Raw genomic sequence first — 19,701 nt, forward strand, 5'->3', positions numbered from 1 at the left:
TTTGCCTTTTGAAATAAACTATATCATCTTCAGAACCATTAGTTAACTTACAGTGTTAGTTGGATCTTCATGTAGAATTCGATCATATAGCTGTATTGCATCATCATATCTATTTAAAAAGAAAAAGAAACATCAAGAATCATGAACTTAAAATTTAGTGACAAATAGTAAATACTGGAAAAGTTTCAACTGGCAGTGCTTTACATGCATTTATAATTGCTATCCAAGTCACTTTTTATATTCCTCTAATGGTAAGGTTTGCTATGGTGTGGTTTTTTTTAAAATGGAAAAAAGTATCACATAAAGTATTTCTAGAAAAAGTTACTTCAAAACATACTGATCTAATTGGGCCTAAATACAAATGTAAAATCTAGCATTACAAAGAGATATCTTTATGATCCTCGATATACCTAGAATTACAACCAATAAAACATAAAAGTTTAATTTTAATAAATCCATTCACAAGGAAATGATCTATGTATTAATTCTCCTTTAATGAATATTTATAATAGCTTTTCTTAGTTAAGCACCTACTAAGTATCCATACGTAATACTTACTCTTTGCTGGGTTACAATCTCATGTGAGAAACAGTTAACAAATTTACCAAATGAAAGAATACTCACATATGACAGTAAATAACTAAAAAGCCAAAATTAACATTATGTGATAGAGATTCTAAGTAGGGATACATTAGAAATTAAATAAAAAACTTTCCTTAATTATATACTCTTACATATGATAACCTTGATTGGGATGCAAAGAAATAGCTGAGTGATTCTGAAATTCCTTCCTAACAATGTTCATAACCACCAATTCCCATCCTATCAATTTCTCCACTTCTGAATAAAGATCTTTAAACAAAGCAAAAACCAATGTTTAAAAACTTTTACAGCAGTATTTCTAAAACCAGGAATAACAGATACATGTCTTAGGATCTCTTCATAAGTTCCCTATAGGACATTTTTAATTTTATATTTTTCTCTTACTGATATTTTCTTGAAGATATCTTTTAATGATAGATATGAATACTTTATATCATGTGACTCATCTTTCAACTATACACTGACCCCAAAATTTTAGTACCCTAGTCAATGTTTGTGATTATGGTCATGCCAATAGGTAAGAATACTTTACCTATTATTGTTATCTATCTATAGCAGATTACTGAAAAAAATAAAAGCAGACTGAATTTGTAAATGTGTTCACTCCATGCAAAGAGCTAACCACATCCCTGCACGCTAAGTCAATTAGACTCAGCAGTAATTCAAATAAAGAAAATTAGTTTGGACATCAACTGCTTGATACTGTAATAGGTCTGCTAGCCTCATAAGAATCTACAACTAAATAAGGAAATAAAATCAAATCATTAAATAATAATGAAACAAAACAGTAAAGTATGCAAAACAAGGGCAAAATTAATGCTATAGAGCAGAAACTATCACAAGACAATACATGAGAATCACCTGGGAATCTTTTCCAACTAAAATACCTCTGAAAAAGATATCAGAAGTGACAGAGAAAGATATGAAGCCATTCATTGTTTTTATAGTTGTATAAAACCTATATACATTATATTTAAACATCTTTAAATTATACTGTAATTTAAAAAATAATTTATGTAAAAACTGAGTGTGATGGTTAATTTTATGTGTCAACTTGACTGGCCCAGATCAAACATTATTTCTAGGTATGTCTAAGGGTGTTCAGGATGAGATTAGCGTTGAATCTGTAGACTCAGCAAAACAGACTGCCTATCCAATGTGGGTGGGCATCATCCAATTCCTTGAGGGTCTGAATAGAACTAAAGTGGAGAAAGAGGAATTTAACCCTATTTTACAGCCTCACTTCTGAGTTGGGACATCTCATCTTACCTCCCCCTATCCTCAGACTGAGATTTATACCATCAGCTGCCTTCCTTCTCAGCCTCTGGACTTGGACTCAGACTGAATTATAGCACCAGTTTGGCTGGATCTCCAGCTTGCAGATGGCAGATCCTGGAACTTCAAAGCCTCCAAAATCGTATGAGCCAATTCCTCATAACAAATCTCCATTTATATGTTGCTCTCTGTGTATCTATGTATGTATATGTCTGTGTGTGGGGGGGGGGCGGGGGGGGGGGGGAGGCGGTTTCTCTAGAGCAGTGGTTCTCAACCTGTGGATCCCGACCCCTTTGGCAGTCAAAGGACCCTTTCACAGGAGTCGCCTAAGACCATCCTGCATATCAGATATTTACATTACGATTCATAACAGCAGCAACATTACAGTTATGAAGTAGCCAACGAAAATAATGTTATGGTTGGGTCACAACATGAGGAACTGTATTTAAAGGGCCACTGCTCTAGAGGATCCTAATACACTGAAGGTCAAGAAAAATTTACGTTTAGTCAGCAATGTTCTCATACCTGTCTTTTTACCTGCAGGGTTTTTTAAAGAAAAATCTGGATTACACCCTCACAAACTCATTTCAGTAAAGTGGGGGAAAGGCAACTACTGATTTTTTAAAATTCCACATATTCTAAATTACACCATCATGTATGAGAATCAATGATGAATGATCCTATTTAGCAAAGACACACCTAACAGCCACTCTTTTATATAAAAAGATTAAAACTTTACTAAGTAAAATGGTGCTACGAGTTTCAATTAAAAAAAACACATAATCGTATATGATAAAAGGCTAATATGCAAACCGACCGAATGGTGGAAAGACTGGTTGCTATGATGCACACTGATCACCAGGGGGCAGACGCTCAACACAGAAGTTGCCCCCTGTGGTCAGTGCGCTCCCACAAGGGGAGCACTGCTCAGCCAGAAGCCCTGAGCCAGGCCCACGGCTGGTGAGCACAGCAGTGGTGGTAGGAGCCTCTCCCGCCTCCACGGTAGTGCAAAGGTATCCGACTGATAGCCCAGGCCCGCTCCCTGGGGAGTAGGCCTAAGCGGGAGAGGGACATTCCCGAGGGTAGAAAAAATAAGCACATAAAGATGGCTTGCATTCTGTCCCTGACCTGACCTCAGATTCCTGGACTGTGAGAGGGTGCAGGCCAGGCTGAGGGACCCCCCAAGTGCACGAATTTCGTGCACTGGACTTCTAGTCTATATAATAAAAGTCTAAGTGACCATTACAGCAGAACCAGAATGACCGGTCACCATGATGTGCACTGACCACTAGGGGGCAGATGCTCAAAGCAGGAGCTGCCCCTTGGTGGTCAGTGCACTCCCACAGAGAGAGCGCCACTCAGCCAGAAGCTGGGCTCATCATGGCTGGCTCCTCCTCCGCGGCAGCTCTAAGGAGCAGCAAGCCAAGCGGTAAGGAGCAGCGAGCAGGCGGTTGGTAAGGAGCGATGGGTCCCGGACTGCGAGAGGGTGCAGGCCAGACTGAAGGACACTGCCCCCCCCAAGTGCACAAATTTCGTGCACCCGGCCTCTAATAATAATAATAATAATAATAATAATAATAATAATAATAATAAGGCTTAGCCCTGGCCGGTATGGCTCACATAGCTGGAGCATCATCAGGTCACATGCCCAGGTTTCAGTCGAGGTGTGTGCAGAAGGCAACTGATGGGTCGATGTTTCTCTCTCTCTCTTCACCTTCCTCTCTCTAAAATCAATAAAAACATAAAAACATTTTTTAAAAAGGCTTAAAGAAATTAAAGTTCACTGAGTTTCTTAGAAAACCTGAAGTAACACTTAACAATAAGTTCTTGTTACCATATCAATATGTTGTTTGGTCGGAAAGGAATAGTAAATATTAAAAACTAGTACCACTCAATCCCTCACAACATAATTTTAAAAATCATTCATCTTGGACTATGGAATGTATTCTGCTATTCATATATTTTAAGAATGGTTTAGGGACTCATATTACTTGAGATAAAACAAAAAAAAAATTATTAGAGCAGCATACTGATTCAGGAGCAATCTTTTCAGATTTCTTCCATTCTGTCCTGATTCAAAATTAGTTTCTGCTAACCTAAACTAATACTATTTTATTTACTTTTTTATCTATATCCTTTGCTAACTCACAGAGAGGATACAAAGAGATTAAAATGTACACACAAACATATAAGCCCAGGAGTGAAGGAGTCGAGAAAAATTGTATCAATAAATCCAGCTTAAAACAAACTACTACAATTGAGGTACAAGTTAATTGTCTTACCTGAAACAACAAGCTAAAAAGGCGAAAATAAGCTGATCTTAAAATACATGCATAAATTCAAAGGATTCAAAATAGTCAAAATAATCTTGGAGAAAAAAACACACAAAGCTAAAGAATTCCCAATGCCCAATTTCAGAACTTAATACAAAGCCACAATATCAATAGAGTGTAGAATCAATATGGTGCAATATATGATAAGCCCAGAATTCAACCCTCACATTTATATTTAGTTGTTTTTAACAAGGGTGCCAAGACAAATAAGGAAAACATAGTCTTTTCAGCAAATGGCGCTGGGACACCTGAATATTCATATGCAGAAAAATGAAGATGGACAAATACTTCGAACCATAAAAAATATTAAATCAAAATGAGTTAAAGACCCAAATGTAAAAACTAATACTATAAAACTCTTAAAAGATAGGCATAAACTTTATGACCTTGGATAAGACAATGGTTTCTAGACATGACACCCAAAGTAAAAGAAAGAAAAAAAAATAAACCGGACTTAATAAAAGATCAAAAAATTTGGTAATCAAAGGATACCACTAAGCCAGTGATTTTCAACCAGTGTGCTGTGGCCCACAGAAAATTTTCAAACATGCAGTACCTGACTATTAAGTCAGAAACAATGACTTCTTTTTCCTTAGATTGTCAAATAAAAAAATGACAACAGCCAATATAACAATAGCCATCTGTGTGAATGAATCAAAATTATACCTTTTTTTGTCAGATCAACAAAAAATATATATTTTGGCGTGCTGCAAAATTCTAATAATTAGTTTATGTGTGCCTTGAGATGAAAAAGGTTGAAACTGCTACACTAAGCAAATGAAAAGAGTGTGAGACTATTTTTGCAAATCATATATCTGATAAGTACCTTGTATCTAGACTATATATAAACAACTTTTACAACTAAATAATAAAAAGACAAATAACCCAATTTAAAAACAAAGAAGATATAGAAATGGTCAATAATTTTATGAAAAGATGTTCAATATTTCTGGTTCCTGGAACAGCATGTAAAAATATCATGGAAGTTGTCACTCCCATCCACACAAGAAAAAAAGCTAAATTGGACAAACCAATAACTCTCTAGATCCATCAGAGAATTAAAGTCACAGGTCAAACCACTGCCCCCAAAATTAAGACATGTAAACACAGATAATCACAGCTTACTGTAGCAGGAAAACAGGACATAAGTGTTGACAAGAATATGGAGAAAAGAGAACCCTTGTGCACTGTTTGTGGGAATGTAATTTGGAACAACAACTATGGAAAACAGTATGGAGATTCCTTAAAAAAATTAAAAATAAAATTACCATTTAATCCAATAGTTCCACTTGTGGGTATTTATGTGAAGGAAACAAATGCACTCTCTTAAAAGATATATGCATCCCCATGTTCATGAAAGCATTGTTTACAATAGCCAAGACATGGCTCAACCTAGGTGTCCATCAACAGATGAATGAGATCGTGACATGTATACAATGTAATATTATTTACTCATAAAAATGAAGGAAATTCTGCCATTTATGACAACCTGGATGGACCTTGAGGACATTATGCTAAGTGTAGTAAGTCAGACAGAAAGACAAGTACTATATGATCTCACTTGCATGTAGAATCAAAAAGAACCTGAATTTACAGATCAAGAAAGCACTTTGGTGGTTGCAGAAGTGGGGGTGGGGCTAGGGGTGGGAGTGTGTGAAATGGGTGAAGAGGATCAAGCTTCCAGTTATAAATAATTAACAGCATGGTTACTATAGTTAACAAGACTGTATTATAATTGAAAGTTACTAAGAGAGCAAATCTTAAAAGTTCTTATGACTATGGGTGGTGATGGATAACTACTTACTATAATCGTTTCATTATACATATATATCACATCATTATGTTGTATACCTGAAACTAATACAAAGGTATATGTCAATCATATCTCAATAAAAAAATTATCAACACTAATAAAAGAGAAAAATGGTAATTGGCGTACGAGCTACCCTTTTCATTGGCTAATCAGGGCTATATGCAAATTAACTGCCAGCTGAGATGGCAGTTAACTGCCAACAAGATGGCGGTTAATTTGCATATGTAGGCACAATGCAGGGAGGCGAAAGGGAAAGCAGGAAGAAGCCCCCTGCCACTGACAGTGATCGGAAACCCAGGGGGGAGCCATGATCGGAGAATCAGGTGCCTTTTCCACCCTGGCCAGTGATAGCAGGAAGTAGGGGTGGAGCCAGCGATGGGAGCTGGGCACGGTCGAAGCTGGCAGTCCCAGGAACTAGGGGTCCCTTGCCTGGGCCTAAAGCGAAGCCCACGTCGTGGGGCCGCTGCAGCTGCGGGTTCCCGCTGCCCGGGCCGAACGCCTAGGCCAGAGGCATCAGGCCTGGGTAAGGGGCCGATCCTGCGATTGGAGGGTGATGGGGGTCAACGCCTGAGGGCTCCCAGTATGTGAGAGGGGGCAGGCTGGGCTGAGGGACACTCCCCCACACACACACACCCAGTGCACGGGGATCAGCGGAGCCGCGAGGCCTCCCGGCACCGGCATCAGTGTGACAGGGGGCAGTGCCCAAACCCCCTGAACCCCCTGATCGCCCTGCGGCTCTGTGTGCGACAGGGGGCGGGGCCACAACCTCCCTATCCACCCTGCTCTGTTCAGGACAGGGGAAGGCGCCCCAACCCCCTGATCAGCCCTGCTCTGTGCCTGATAGGGGGGAGCTCCCCAACCCCCTGATCGCTCTGCAGCTCTGTGTGTGACAGGGTGCAGTGCCCCAACCCCCTGATCGGCCCTGCTCTGTGTGTGACAGGGTGAGGCGCCCCACCCCCCCCCCCACACACACACACACAGGCCCTGCTCTGTGTGTGACAGGGTAGAGCCATAACCTCCCCATCGGCCCTGCCCTGAGTGTGGGAGTGGTGGCGCCCCAACCCCTCTGATGGGCTCTGCTCTGTGAGTGACAGGGGGCAGCGCCCCAACCCCCCAATCGGCCCTACCCTGAGCGTGACTGAGGGTGGCATCGCAACCTCCTGATCCTCCCTGCTCTGTGCATGACATGGGGCGGTGCCCCAACTCCCCAAATGGCCCTGCTCTGAGCCCGACCAGGGGCTGCACCTAGGGATTGGGCCTGCCCTCTGCCACCCGGCAGCAGGTCTAAGCCAGCAGGTCGTTATCTCCCGAGGGGTCCCAGACTGGGAGAGGGCACAGGCCGGGCTGATGGGACCCCCCCCCTCCCTCCCCGAGTGCACAAATTTTTGTGCACCGGGCCTCTAGTTAATAATAATAGCTTCTATACCTTGAGTGCCTATGAGGGTCCTACACATATATCTGTAAGTCCCCCAAAAATCCTGAGAAGTTGGTAATATTCTTGCTTTACAGAGGAGTGAAGCCAAAAAACCTTAAAGTTAAATAATTTGCTAGGTAAACAGCTAATAAATCCTAAAACCAAGATTATTTGAAGCCAATTCTTATTCCAAAATATAATCTATTTCATTAGCCCAGAGATGGGAAGTGGATTACACTTTTATGTCAAATCCTATTTATTGGGAGTAAAGGCCAGGATTTATGCTGACATAACTCTGAATCTCAGGAGCAAGAGATCTTGCACAATCAATGATGCTGCCTTAAGCATAGGAGAACGTAAAGATAGGCCTCATATTTGCTGTTTTCAAATGGGACCACACTATTTACAAGACTCAGTTACCTTTCCATGGCTTCAAATCTCATGCCAGTTAGTCGCTTGACTCTGTGACTGCCAGGGAACTGTCTTCTCAACTCCTGAAGACAAAACTAAAAAAATAATTGGTAAACAAGACTTGAAAAGTAGTAATTATATTACATACACCAAATGAACTACAAATAATGACCTACATAAGTCTTCAATGTATCTTCTTAAATAATATCACTAGTGTAATATAATGAAATGATATTATCTAATGAATAATGGGATAAAAGGAGAAATCTGAATTATAGTGATAGAAATCATCAGTTCTCAGACACTAATCATACTAATAAGTAGGAAAATAAGCAGATCATGTGTCCACTAATAACTTCAAATACTACCACCATATTACTTCTCAAAAATTGCCTACATAATGTGTTAAGCACCATCTAAATGTCCACCACAGTTTCCTGGAATTTTCTTCCTAACGATGCATAAAGATTCTTTAGATAAAAATTAAGTTCTTTGGTAGTACTTTTAAGTCCCTGGCAACTACTACTAATACTTTGCTTAATATTTCTCTGTTGAAATTATAATAATCTTGTCAGTACAAACATCCTGATTTGGGGCCGGGAGGAGCCTGCAACGTAGGTATGTGCCTTTGACTGGAATCGAACCCAGGATCCTTCAGTCTGCAGGTTGACGCTCTATCCACTGAGCCAAACTGGCTAGGGTGTGTGCGGGATACAACCAATCAATGTCTCTCCCTCACATCCATGTTTCTCTCTCCGTCTCTCCTCATCCCCTCCACTCTCTCTAAAAATCAATGGAAAAATGTCCTCAGGTAAGGATAAACAAAAAACAAACAAACAAATAATTGTGAAAAGTAAAGAAAGCATGATGTAAAGCATTTAGCATAGTACCTAGCAGATACGTGCTCAAAATATAGCTATTATCACTCTCTATTTTAAAAGCAGCATTAGTAATTTAAGTCATGCTCTGCAAATGTTAGGATTTTCTAATAGTTCAAGGTATACATTTACAATATTACAAAACAGTATAACAACATATACTATGAAAGATACTCAATAACCCAAAAGATAAACTTGTTTTAAATTATCTACTTCTCATTACATACTCTATAATATAGCATAACTCAACCAGTAAGCAGATAACCTTCAACTAATTTATCCTCTTCAGTAAAACTGGAATACTAAATATCTACTTCTCAGGAATGTTAAAAAGCTGTAAGAACATACTGTGTTCAAAGTACCCAGTTAGGCCTACCTACCCTTAAGAGTAGCACTGAAAACCAGCTGTAGAAAGCATTCTATACAAGCCATATACTAAGTCTTATACATATAATCCATGAAGCATATTAAAGATAAAATAAAATTAGTTTAAATACCTACCAATGCCAAGTCATCTCGACCATAGTCTAGAGCTGCAATCATCACCTGTTCATATATGATCCAAACTAGATACATAGAGAGAGAAAAAAACTAAATTTACTATAAAATCTCCCAACAGAAACTAGATAATGAATTCTTCCTGTTTGGTATTTTAGAGAAAAGTACTTATAACTGAAAATTATTTAGTGTATTTTATCAGCAATTAAGAAAAGAAGGTATCCTTATATGCTTCAGCAATGTAAAATATTTAAGTATCTTATCAAGTAAAAAACAATTTCCAATTATCTAATACCTTTACTGTTCTAAAGGATTCTTTATGAAATACATTTTGAACAGACCAGATTGCAGCCCTGAGCTTTAAAACAAAAACGCTTATTTGATGGCTTTACTACTAACAGAAATTATAAAGCCTTCCCAAAATAAAGTATTAGTCTTCCTGAGAAATTTTTAATAAGTGACAATCACAGATAGATTGCTATAAACACTAGAAAAAATAAGATTTTTTTAAAAATCTAAGAATGGTAAATAGACATGTGCTAAGCATAAATATAATAAGTTAAAAAACTTACTATCATCTCCAAGCTTAGAAGCATATTCATTAATTAATTCCTCTCCAACTTCCACAATTTGCTCACTATTTCTTGAGTTTTCATCTCTCCATTTTCTCATTTTATCTCGCATTTCTGAAAACAAAAAACTTGTTATAATGTGTGTGTGTGTGTGTGTGTGTGTGTGTGTATATATATATATATTTGATCAATGTCAAAATCACTAAAATGAAGTCAACCTTTTTGATAAAGACAATAAACTCACACTAATATAAAAGTCCATGTATCTCAAAGTTCATAAAGCAGAATACCAATTTAATAAGAAAGACAGATCCTTTGGAAGACTACAAATATATTATAAATAATGCAACTACCTTTAAAAGTAATGAATGGCAGGAGTCCACTACAAAGATCCTCTATCCCTTTAAGCAATTATGTATCTTAACATTTTTGAGATTCTAGAAAATGTTCAGAATTTGACAAAAGCAAGGGATTATTTTCCCAAAAAAATGCATAAAATTATACATAGAAATCTCAAAAATTCAAGGTGTTCCTGAAGTTAATCCACTGACTCAAGAACATAAAATTTTCATAATCAGGAAATAGTAGCCCTTTAAGAAGCAGACTGCCCATGAACTAGAGACTAAAAGGGAAAAATTGATTCCCATCTGTCAAATATCTCATTTATCAATGGTCTTCAATTTTCATCAGTCTTACTCTACTTATTCGTAACCAAACTATTACTGAAATAACTTTCTAGGCCCAAGATGGAGCCACTTTTCTCCAGGTGCCATGTTAGCAAACTGAAACTTAAATAACTCTCAAGTCCCTGTAAATGCTCCACTTGATCAGAAATGCAGCATATCCTATCAACTGGAAAAAAAAAAAAAAGGAAGTGAAATCTCATGGAATGTTCAATAGGATCTGTTACCTCAAATGTCTTGTTCAGTACTGTGTCCTCAAGAACTAGAACAGTGCCTGGTACAAAGTACTCAAATATATGTTTAATTAACATGCTATTTAGCATATCGGTTAAAGCTAGGTGTGGTTGAGATTGCCCAAAGAAGACATTTAACCTTTTTTAGATCTCTTTGAAGTTATGAGACCTTTGAATTATTTTTTCCCCAAAACAAGTACATGTTTACATACACTCAATTTTGCATATAATTTCAGGGAATTCATGGACCACTTAATACCTATGCCTACATCAGTAAGGAGCCTATATATCTCCAGTCTAATATAACAATTGATAATAAATTAAGAAGAGGATTAAGGAAAGAAGCATTGGAGACACAAAAATTAAAATATAAGTAGATGTAGAGGAAAGCAAAGGAAAGGTCTAAGAAAATGAGAACCTTAATGTTAATAAGAAACCACGGAAAGAATTTTTCAGAAGGGGGGAATCTGCAGTGACAAATGTAGTATAGACGTACAAAAACACACAAACCTGGCATTAGGTCTCCCCAGAAACCTTGCTGGAGTGATAGAGCATGGAAACCAATTTGTGGTTGTTTGAAGGACTGAATAAAAAGAGAGTAAGTAGCCCTAGCCGGTTTGGCTCAGTGGATAGGGCGACCGGCTAGGAACTGAAAGGTCCCAGGTTTGATTCTGGTCAAGGGCACATACCTCAGTTGCTTAGTTGATCCCTGGCCCTGAACCGGTGCATAAGGGAGGCAACCAAGCTCTCACACGGATGATTCTATCTCTCCCCTCCTTTCCACTCTCTAAGAAAATCAATGGAAAAATATTCTCCGGTGAAAAAGAAAAAAAAGAGAAGAAGAGACACTATGAACAACTAAACTGCCTTTATTTTACAAATTTTTTCACCAAATATTTATTTAGTGCCTACTAGATGCCAGGCATTGTGCAAGGTATCCTATCCATATCCTGACCAAATACCCTAACCTCAATGAACCCTCCTTATAACTCTGTCCCACCTCCAAATCACTAAATAATAACTCCTCTAATAAACCTCAATAATTTTCAACTGGCTGAATAAATAAACCATATATCCTACTTTTTTAATAGAACCTAATAGAGACTAGGAGAACGTTAGATGTATTATATAGGTCTTTTATAAACATGTGATCACTTCTCCTATAACAAGATTTACAGTACTCTTTGAACTAACCATTTCCACAACTTTAATTCATGATACGATTCAAAGGAATTCTTAAGGACCTAGGTTCAACTGACAGCCCTCATAGAAATATATAAATTATTCCAACACTAGAAAAATTACTTAGTTTTGGTAACAGTTTATTAATGTTTATTATTAATCTAATTAACAATTCATTTAGTCAGCAAATAAATACTGAGTTCCTCACATAAATCAGGCACTAGAACCAGAGGCCTGGCCCCTCCCTCCATTCTAGGAGAGAGAAAATTTTACAACTTAACACAACTGGGCAAGTGCTTCACGAGTATAAAAACACATAGTTAAAGGAGGAGGGGCAGGTTTTGTTGCTTTTTTGTTTTTGTTGTTTTTCTTTCCCTTTTTAAAATTTTGGAGGGATGGGGAAGAGCTGTGGGATAGTCAAGGAAAACTCTTTAAAATATATGGCTGTTGTGGGAAATTTTGAGAAATGATGACGTATAATGGGGACAAAAGTGGGACAATGAGGAAAGAACACTCCTGGTGGAAGGAACAGCATGCGCCCAGCCCTAATACAAGAGGCGCATGGCACATTTCGGGAATTCAACAAAAGGCAGCACTGTCAGCTCGGAGAGACAGAATAGTTTAAGGCAAAGCTAGAGACCTAGGTGGGAGCCAGATCATTTTTCCTAAACACTTAGTTTAAAAGCACTTTCACCTGTTTTCGCTCTTGTTCCTCAACAAACTTGCGACATAGTTATTATTTTAGAATGCCCACAGGGTAGTCCAAGTTACTCAGTTAAATCACCCTGTCGGGTGGTACATACCTGCTCATTCCTTAAGAATATATACATGATACTACCACCTAAGGAACGTATAGTGAACAAAGTTTCCAAACAGCACTTTCTAAAAACAAAAAGCATGATACATTCGCAACGTTTTCAAAAAAAACATTAAAAATAACAGCCACCTATCTACCATCCAGCCTAAGAAACATGTCCTGAGAAGCCTTTTAAAACTACATATTGACAGGCCTGACCGGTTTGGCTCAGGGGATAGAGCACTGGCCTGGGGACTGAAGGGTCCCAGGTTCGATTCCGGTCCAGGGCATGTACCTTGGTTGCAGGCACATCCCCAGTAGGGAGTGTGCAGAAGGCAGCTGATGGATGCTTCTCTCTCATCGATGTTTCTAACTCTCTATCCCTCTCCCTTCCTCTCTGTAAAAAATCAATAAAATATATTTAATAAAACCAAAAAACTACATATTGACAGGTTTGTCTTCATTCGACTGTGAACTCCATGAAGGTAGGGACTGTATGTTGCTTAATTTCTTATACCCAAGATATAGCACTAAGCGCTTTTCTTGTTTAATATCATGGAATTCTCCGATACGGGTAGCAACACTGAGACTCACAGTGGGCTGGAGGCCACAAAACCAATAATCACTGAATTCGGTTCAAGTATACAGGAATTTTACCTTTCCCCATACATGTTTGCAACTTTGTGATCCCGGAGAGATTTATTCACCAGGGGTGAATACAACTTTCAGGACACAGGTGATCAGGCCATTGTTCAACCAGGGAAACATGGCATTCCTTGAACACACAAGCTGTGTAAGTCTCCTGTTAAACGCTGGGAATATGAATTTCAAATACAGGTATTTCCTGCGCTAGAGAAACTCAAGGCTCTTCTCTCAAGCATGTTTCCGGCTCAAGTTTTCCACAAGGGAAAACATCTCTGTTACAGAACTGGCCCAAAGTTTGCTTCCCGACTTAAAGAACACACGTCACCTAACATTAAACCGGGATGGGGAAGAGGTCCAGCACCCGTGAGCACATGCCCAAGGTACCAGTCCTTTTTCCCTTTCCGAAAAGACATTCCTGTGGGAGTAAGAAGGACGTTCTGCTGTGTATGTAAACGTGTTCCGGGGAGGAGTGGGACCAGGAGTCATTAAAAAGGGAAGATGTCAGAACTCCAGCTTTGCAGAGAAAACGAGACGTAAAGCAGCAAGCAGAATGACATCTGTTCACGGGTCTCCCACACACCTTTTCCGCACCAAGTTGTAACCCTTCCTACACGGCGCTCAATGCAAGGGCCTTCCAGGTCCTGTACTTCTTGGCTGCGGGAACCTACCCGCCCTCCCCGTGCCGCCCAGGAGCCCCGGGTCCCTCCCGCCTCAAAAGAGAAGCTGCCCTGGGCCCCTGAATTGGTCTTGTCTCTCGCTGAACACAAGCGGTGGGGACCCCGCAGACACCGGTGGGCGGCCGGGCCACGGTACAGGTCAGCCTCCACCTCCTCCCTGGCCGCCACCTCCACTCAGCCGGCTCAGAGAGCAGAGAGCTCAGCTCTCCAAGGGCACCAGGTGTCCCGCACCCGTTCCCAGGGCTTCTGCTCTTTCCGCGCCCGCTCCGCCTGCCGTTACCTTCCCAAGTGACATCGTAAAGCTCTGACACCTTCGCCATCTTCTCAGAGCCTAGAGGCAGCTGGGGGAGGGGGCGGGGACACGCGGTCACGTGACGAATTACGACACCACTTCTCATTGGTTAAGAAAGCGCAGGGGGGCGGGATCCGCGGCGCACGTGCGCGCGGCTTTGCGGAGGGCCTGTCGGGCCAGGGGGCGGGGCGAGCTGGGCGGCGCGCGGGCGGTGCCGGGACGTCGAGGACGCCCATGCCGGGTAAGGGGGCGGGGCGAGCGGCGCTGGGAGGTGGAGGACGCTCTGGCGGCTGAGCTTGATGGGCGTGAGGTGTGTGTTTTACCACGGAGTTTTAATGAATGCGGGATTTTAAATGTGTGCACTTCCGGCTTTTCGCTTTTCTCCGCCTAGGTGTGTTTGTTCTCTTCCTACTCCCTAATCAGTTCCTTGTTCTCATGGCCTGCTGCAGCGCCACGTTCTGCCCGACTCCCTTATTTGTCCCCAACTTTCCTTCTTCCTCAGCGGCATCTCTCTCCATTTATTTTTTAATGTTCGGCTAAACCGATACTCTCTAAGTTTTTCCTTAAGTCTCTTTGAGGGCCTAAGTGGGATTCGGCTGTTGCCTATTACGTACTGTGGACAAAAAGGGGCCGCATGCTGACCTGACTGCCTCAGGGAAGGCCTGCGTGTGGCCTTGCAAACTCACATACCTGAAGGAACCTCAAAAGGTGGTCTGAAGTTAGAACGGATTTAACTAAGCAGCTTGTGGTGGGTGCTCCTGTCCCAGGTGGGTAGCTTCCCTGACAAAGGTCAGGCTTTACCTTAACGGAGCCTATCTGTTGTCTTTTTGCATCTACAATAACATATCGTTGCAATATCAAAAGTAATTTTCCTTTTCCCTGGACCCTTCAAAGCATAGGCACCACTCAAGGGAAACCACAGATCCTCTCGTTGTTATTAATTATTGGCTGTTAACTATCCTGTGTAAAAGAAGCCTGTGTCTGTCATTTTACTTTTCATCCAAGCCCAGAGGTTTCCCCCACCTCCCTAATCGATCACCAATGGATTTCATGAAACCCACATACGCCTCCTCTTTTGATTGTAATGTACACAGTAAGGTGCAAAACGGCCATTCTCAGAGCCTTATCTCCATCTGTTGAGATTTTGCTTCCCAGCAGTTGTCGGCAGTTTGGCTCAAAGAAGCTCCTTGACATTCTTCAGGGGTTTGCATGTTTCTTAAATTGACAGTACCTGCGGCCTAGGGCTTCTTTATGCCCCATGCAATGTCTTTGTGCCACCCCATAGCCTTAACACTCCTCGGATCAGCCTGCCTGTCACTCTAGATTTGAAACTCCATGAGAGCAGCCAATATGTCAGTGCTTACGAATAAGTGAAATACTGAATAGATGTACAAATGAGACCGTCACAAACCCTACACTTCGCTCCTCTTAACCTCACAAGGGAGCCTCCTTCCCTACCTTTCCCACCTGGCTAATTGCTATCAGGAACCTTTGGATCTAGCCAGGGAGAAATGTCTGGAGTGGAAGCCAAAAATTTGGAAGTCATAAGCATATATTTAGTATTTGAAGCAATGAGAACACGAAATTATAAAGGGGGGAGTATGTAAAGTGAGGAAAGAAGGCTAAACATTCCTGCATAACAGCCATAGTTAAGAGTTCATGGAAAAAAAAGGGAATCAACATTGAGAAAGAAAAAGAGTCCTATCCCACAAGCTCAGGAAGTAGAGTTAAAAAAAAAAAAAAAAAAGCAGCCAATGAATTTTACCTCTCCCAACTATTACCATAGTATGTGGCATACACATACAAATTAATATTTGTACTAAATTGTTGACGCCCAACATTTTCTTTGACTTTTTGAGGAGGTAAAAGGCCTACAGCGGTTCTCAACCTGTGGGTCACGACCCCTTTGGAGGCCGAACAACCCTTTCACAGGGGTCGCCTAAGACCATCGGAAAACACATATATAATTACATATTGTTTTTGTGATTAATCACTATGCTTTAATTATGTTCAATTTGTAACGATGAAATTGGGGGTCACCACAACATGAGGAACTGTATTAAAGGTCGCAGCATTAGGAAGGTTGAGAACCACTGGCCTAGAAGATTTCTTTTAAAAATGTGCAATGGATATCAATTAATGGTTACAACTAATTGAGGGTGTAAATATTTTCTAGTCACTTAAATGCCCTTATAGCTAGCTACTTCTTGTCTATTATGCAATAAATCATATTTGACACTAGGTTGAAAAAGGTCATTTTCAGAATTTTTGAGCTGGAATATAATCTCATTGTAGGCTCAGAACAGTGGTTCCTAACATGGGCACACCCCACAGGGAGGCAATTTGATTTTTAAGGGAGGCAATGAGTTATTAACAATGAATTTTTTGCATTTCTTATGGTTCTAGGGGCCTTGTGACATGTTTATGCATTTCAGCATTATATGTTTTGAAACTTTATTTTCTATTCTTTCATATCACTTCATATTATTATTATTATTTTAACAATTCCTTAGTGATTTCTTCCTCAGCACTTCAACTATCCTTTTGTTCTTTTATTTTTCTCTTTCATGGATGCCATGTTCTTTGGAAACTTGTTTAAACCAAGTTCATGGCCTTTTAGGCTTTCTCCACATGAATAGGAGTTCACTTTTTGAATAATAAGATTTATATGTCACGTGGGGAGGGGCATCAGGATTTTAGAGATGCTTAGTTGGGGCATGGCCAAAAAATGGTTGGGAACCACTGGCTTAGAAGGTACTTATGATTCTTTGGAACAATATTAAAGTTTTCTGCTTGCAGCCATAGTAAGGAATACATTTTATATCATCATACAGTATATATACATATATTCAAAGCTAAAAATTTACAAACTAGCTTTACAATATGTCTGGTCCTCTATATTTTCTACTTAAATTGAGTCAATTCCATTTTTATAAAAATACTAGTTGTGCCCCACTAATGGGGTAATGACTCATATTTTGAAAAATCACTAATGGACACTGTATATGTTTCCTAATCTGAGACCCTGAAGTGAAATGATTTTTCTCAAGTTCTTGCCACTAATAGGTAACAAAAATAGGAAATTCACATGTAGGAGATGAGTTATTTAGATCATGGGTGAAAAATGAAGTTTTTATAGGAAAAATGTTTTTAAGGGAACATTTGTCACCAATAGTACTTTCTGAAGTAGGGAAAGTGATTATTTCCATATAGTAACATTTCAAATATCTAATAAAACCTGCCTTCCTCAGGCACACTCATGAAAAAACTGGTATGTTAGTGACATTATTCTTTTTTATAGTCTTCTTTAAATTTTTTAATGTAATTATAACTGTAAAGAAAAAAGAAATATCTTTTATAGATGAAACCATAACCCTGAAAACATAAACATTATGTTTTCTATAAACCTACCTTTACAAGATGTTCTCAAAGTTTTGCCTTTGCCATCTTATTCCTTGAAAAGGAGTTTTCATTCATGTATTTAAAAAATATATAATATAGTTTCTCTGATTGAACACTGCCCAAAATGGTGACAGATATCAAGGTAATATCAAAGTAGCTAAATATTAGACTGCAGTTTCAGACACCATTGGAAATACTATCTCATTTAATAATCTTTAAAGCACCATGAAAAGGGTACATGACTATGGTCTATGACAGGGGTCCTCAAACTACGGCCCGCGGGCCACATGCAAATACAAATATTGTATTTGTTCCCGTTTTGTTTTTTTTACTTCAAAATAAGATATGTGCAGTGTGCATAGGAATTTGTTCATAGTTTTTTTTTAAACTATAGTCCGGCCCTCCAACGGTCTGAGGGACAGTGAACTGGCCCCCTGTTTAAAAAGTTTGAGGACCCCTGGCTATGATGTGCTTTTTTTTTAAGGTGAAGCTTTTTTCCCCCTACATGATCATGTTTGAATAGTTAAATGATAATACATTAGAATGAACCAGGGTCAGAAAGGAACAACTTTGAATAAGCCTACATTTTCTTTGAGATGGGATAAGCTTTGATTATTTATCAAGCCAGATTGACCCACAAAACACTCTAGAGTGCTTCTTTGTTATGGCCAGCGTTTACTTAATTAAATTTATATTTTCAGACACTATGAAAGACTAAAACAACCTCTTTAATTTAATAAAACTGTGACATTTATAAAATGGACATTGGTTCTTGCCGGTGTCTCTCAGTGATTGGATGTCAGCCCTTGCACTGAGGGCTCGCGGGTTTGATTCCCAGTCAAGGGCACATACCTGGGTTATGGTTTTTGCTCCCCAGCCCCTGGTCAGGGCACCTACAGGAGGCAACCAGTTGATGTGTCTCTCTCACATCAGTGTTGCTCTCTTTTTCTCTCTTTCCCTCTTCCCCTCCTCTCCCTCTCTCTCCTCCTCCCTCCTTCCCTTCCACTCTCTCTGAAAAGCAATGGAAAAAAACAGTGAGGATTAACAAAAATAATAAAATAAAGTGGACATTATATTTAATTGGCCATCATAGTTGATTTTGCAGTAGTCAGCATCTTTATCAAATCTTTTATTTAGAACCTACTATCTGATTTGTTCTGTGTTAGTCATAGTGAAATAAAGTATCCCACATTATGTAGCATAGTTTATAATCTCTATTTACTTTGACAATTACCCATCTAAGTAAATTGGTCTCACTACAACTCATGAAATTTACCATAGCTTTTAAATCATGTTAATGTTTCTAATTAGTGAATCATAACCATATCCCTTTGTATTTAAGGGAAAATATTAACTTATTTTGTCTTCTTTCCATGTCAATAGATTTTCACTGTAACACATTCACATTTGCAAGGAAGTTTTTCTTAGAGTTTGCTTTACCAAAAGCCAGATTAGCATGGAATTGTTTTAGGAACCTTTTGAACATTGTTTTTTATTACATTTTTAAAACATTATGTAACTTAATATGTAACCAAAACACAAGAGCCTATGCCTCCTTTGCTGACACAACCATAGCATTTAAGCACTTTTAGTTTTTCCAACTTTGCCATCATTTGCCATATATATGTTTTTAAATGTGCCAGCCATTTATTTCATATCCAATTATATTATTTTAGAAAGTAAAGGAGAGCCTCTGGGAAACATTTCCAGTGAGGTCACTTTGGTTCTTTCACAGTAGAATTCACAAACTGATAATTGCCCCTCTGTGCAATAGTTGTAGCAGTGAAGAGGAAAGTACATCCAGAAAGAGTACACCCAGAATTTCTCCCACATGGGCAATAAATTAGAACTGTTTCTTTTTGAGATTTATAACCATACTTGAGTCCACTTTTTCAAGAAGTATTTATTTAATTTTCCCAAAGTGCATATTCTGTTCTGGTATACACATCCATCTGTGCATATGTAACAATCCTTATGCAGAAATGTATTTTTGT

General features: G+C 39.3%; 1 protein-coding gene and 1 long non-coding RNA gene across 2 annotated transcripts in view; one reads left to right on the forward strand and one right to left on the reverse strand.

Annotated features, from left to right (window-relative positions):
- The window catches only part of EMC2 (ER membrane protein complex subunit 2), a 41,656-nt gene extending 27,248 nt beyond the window's left edge, over positions 1-14,408 (reverse strand). Inside the window, exons 1-5 of the mRNA XM_059671908.1 lie at positions 14,294-14,408; positions 9,798-9,911; positions 9,229-9,293; positions 7,859-7,944; positions 52-109 (exon numbers count right to left, since the gene is read on the reverse strand). Coding sequence (XP_059527891.1) covers positions 52-109; positions 7,859-7,944; positions 9,229-9,293; positions 9,798-9,911; positions 14,294-14,333 — 363 coding nt within the window. The 5' untranslated portion in view covers positions 14,334-14,408. The remainder of the gene's footprint in view (positions 1-51; positions 110-7,858; positions 7,945-9,228; positions 9,294-9,797; positions 9,912-14,293) is intronic.
- Positions 14,409-14,493: 85 nt separating this feature from the next.
- The window catches only part of LOC132220163 (uncharacterized), a 79,864-nt gene continuing 74,656 nt past the window's right edge, over positions 14,494-19,701 (forward strand). The window contains exon 1 of the long non-coding RNA XR_009449699.1: positions 14,494-14,615. This is a non-coding gene — a long non-coding RNA (uncharacterized LOC132220163). The remainder of the gene's footprint in view (positions 14,616-19,701) is intronic.

This window comes from Myotis daubentonii, chromosome 17 (genome assembly GCF_963259705.1).
Source record: "Myotis daubentonii chromosome 17, mMyoDau2.1, whole genome shotgun sequence".
NCBI lineage: Eukaryota > Metazoa > Chordata > Mammalia > Chiroptera > Vespertilionidae > Myotis > Myotis daubentonii.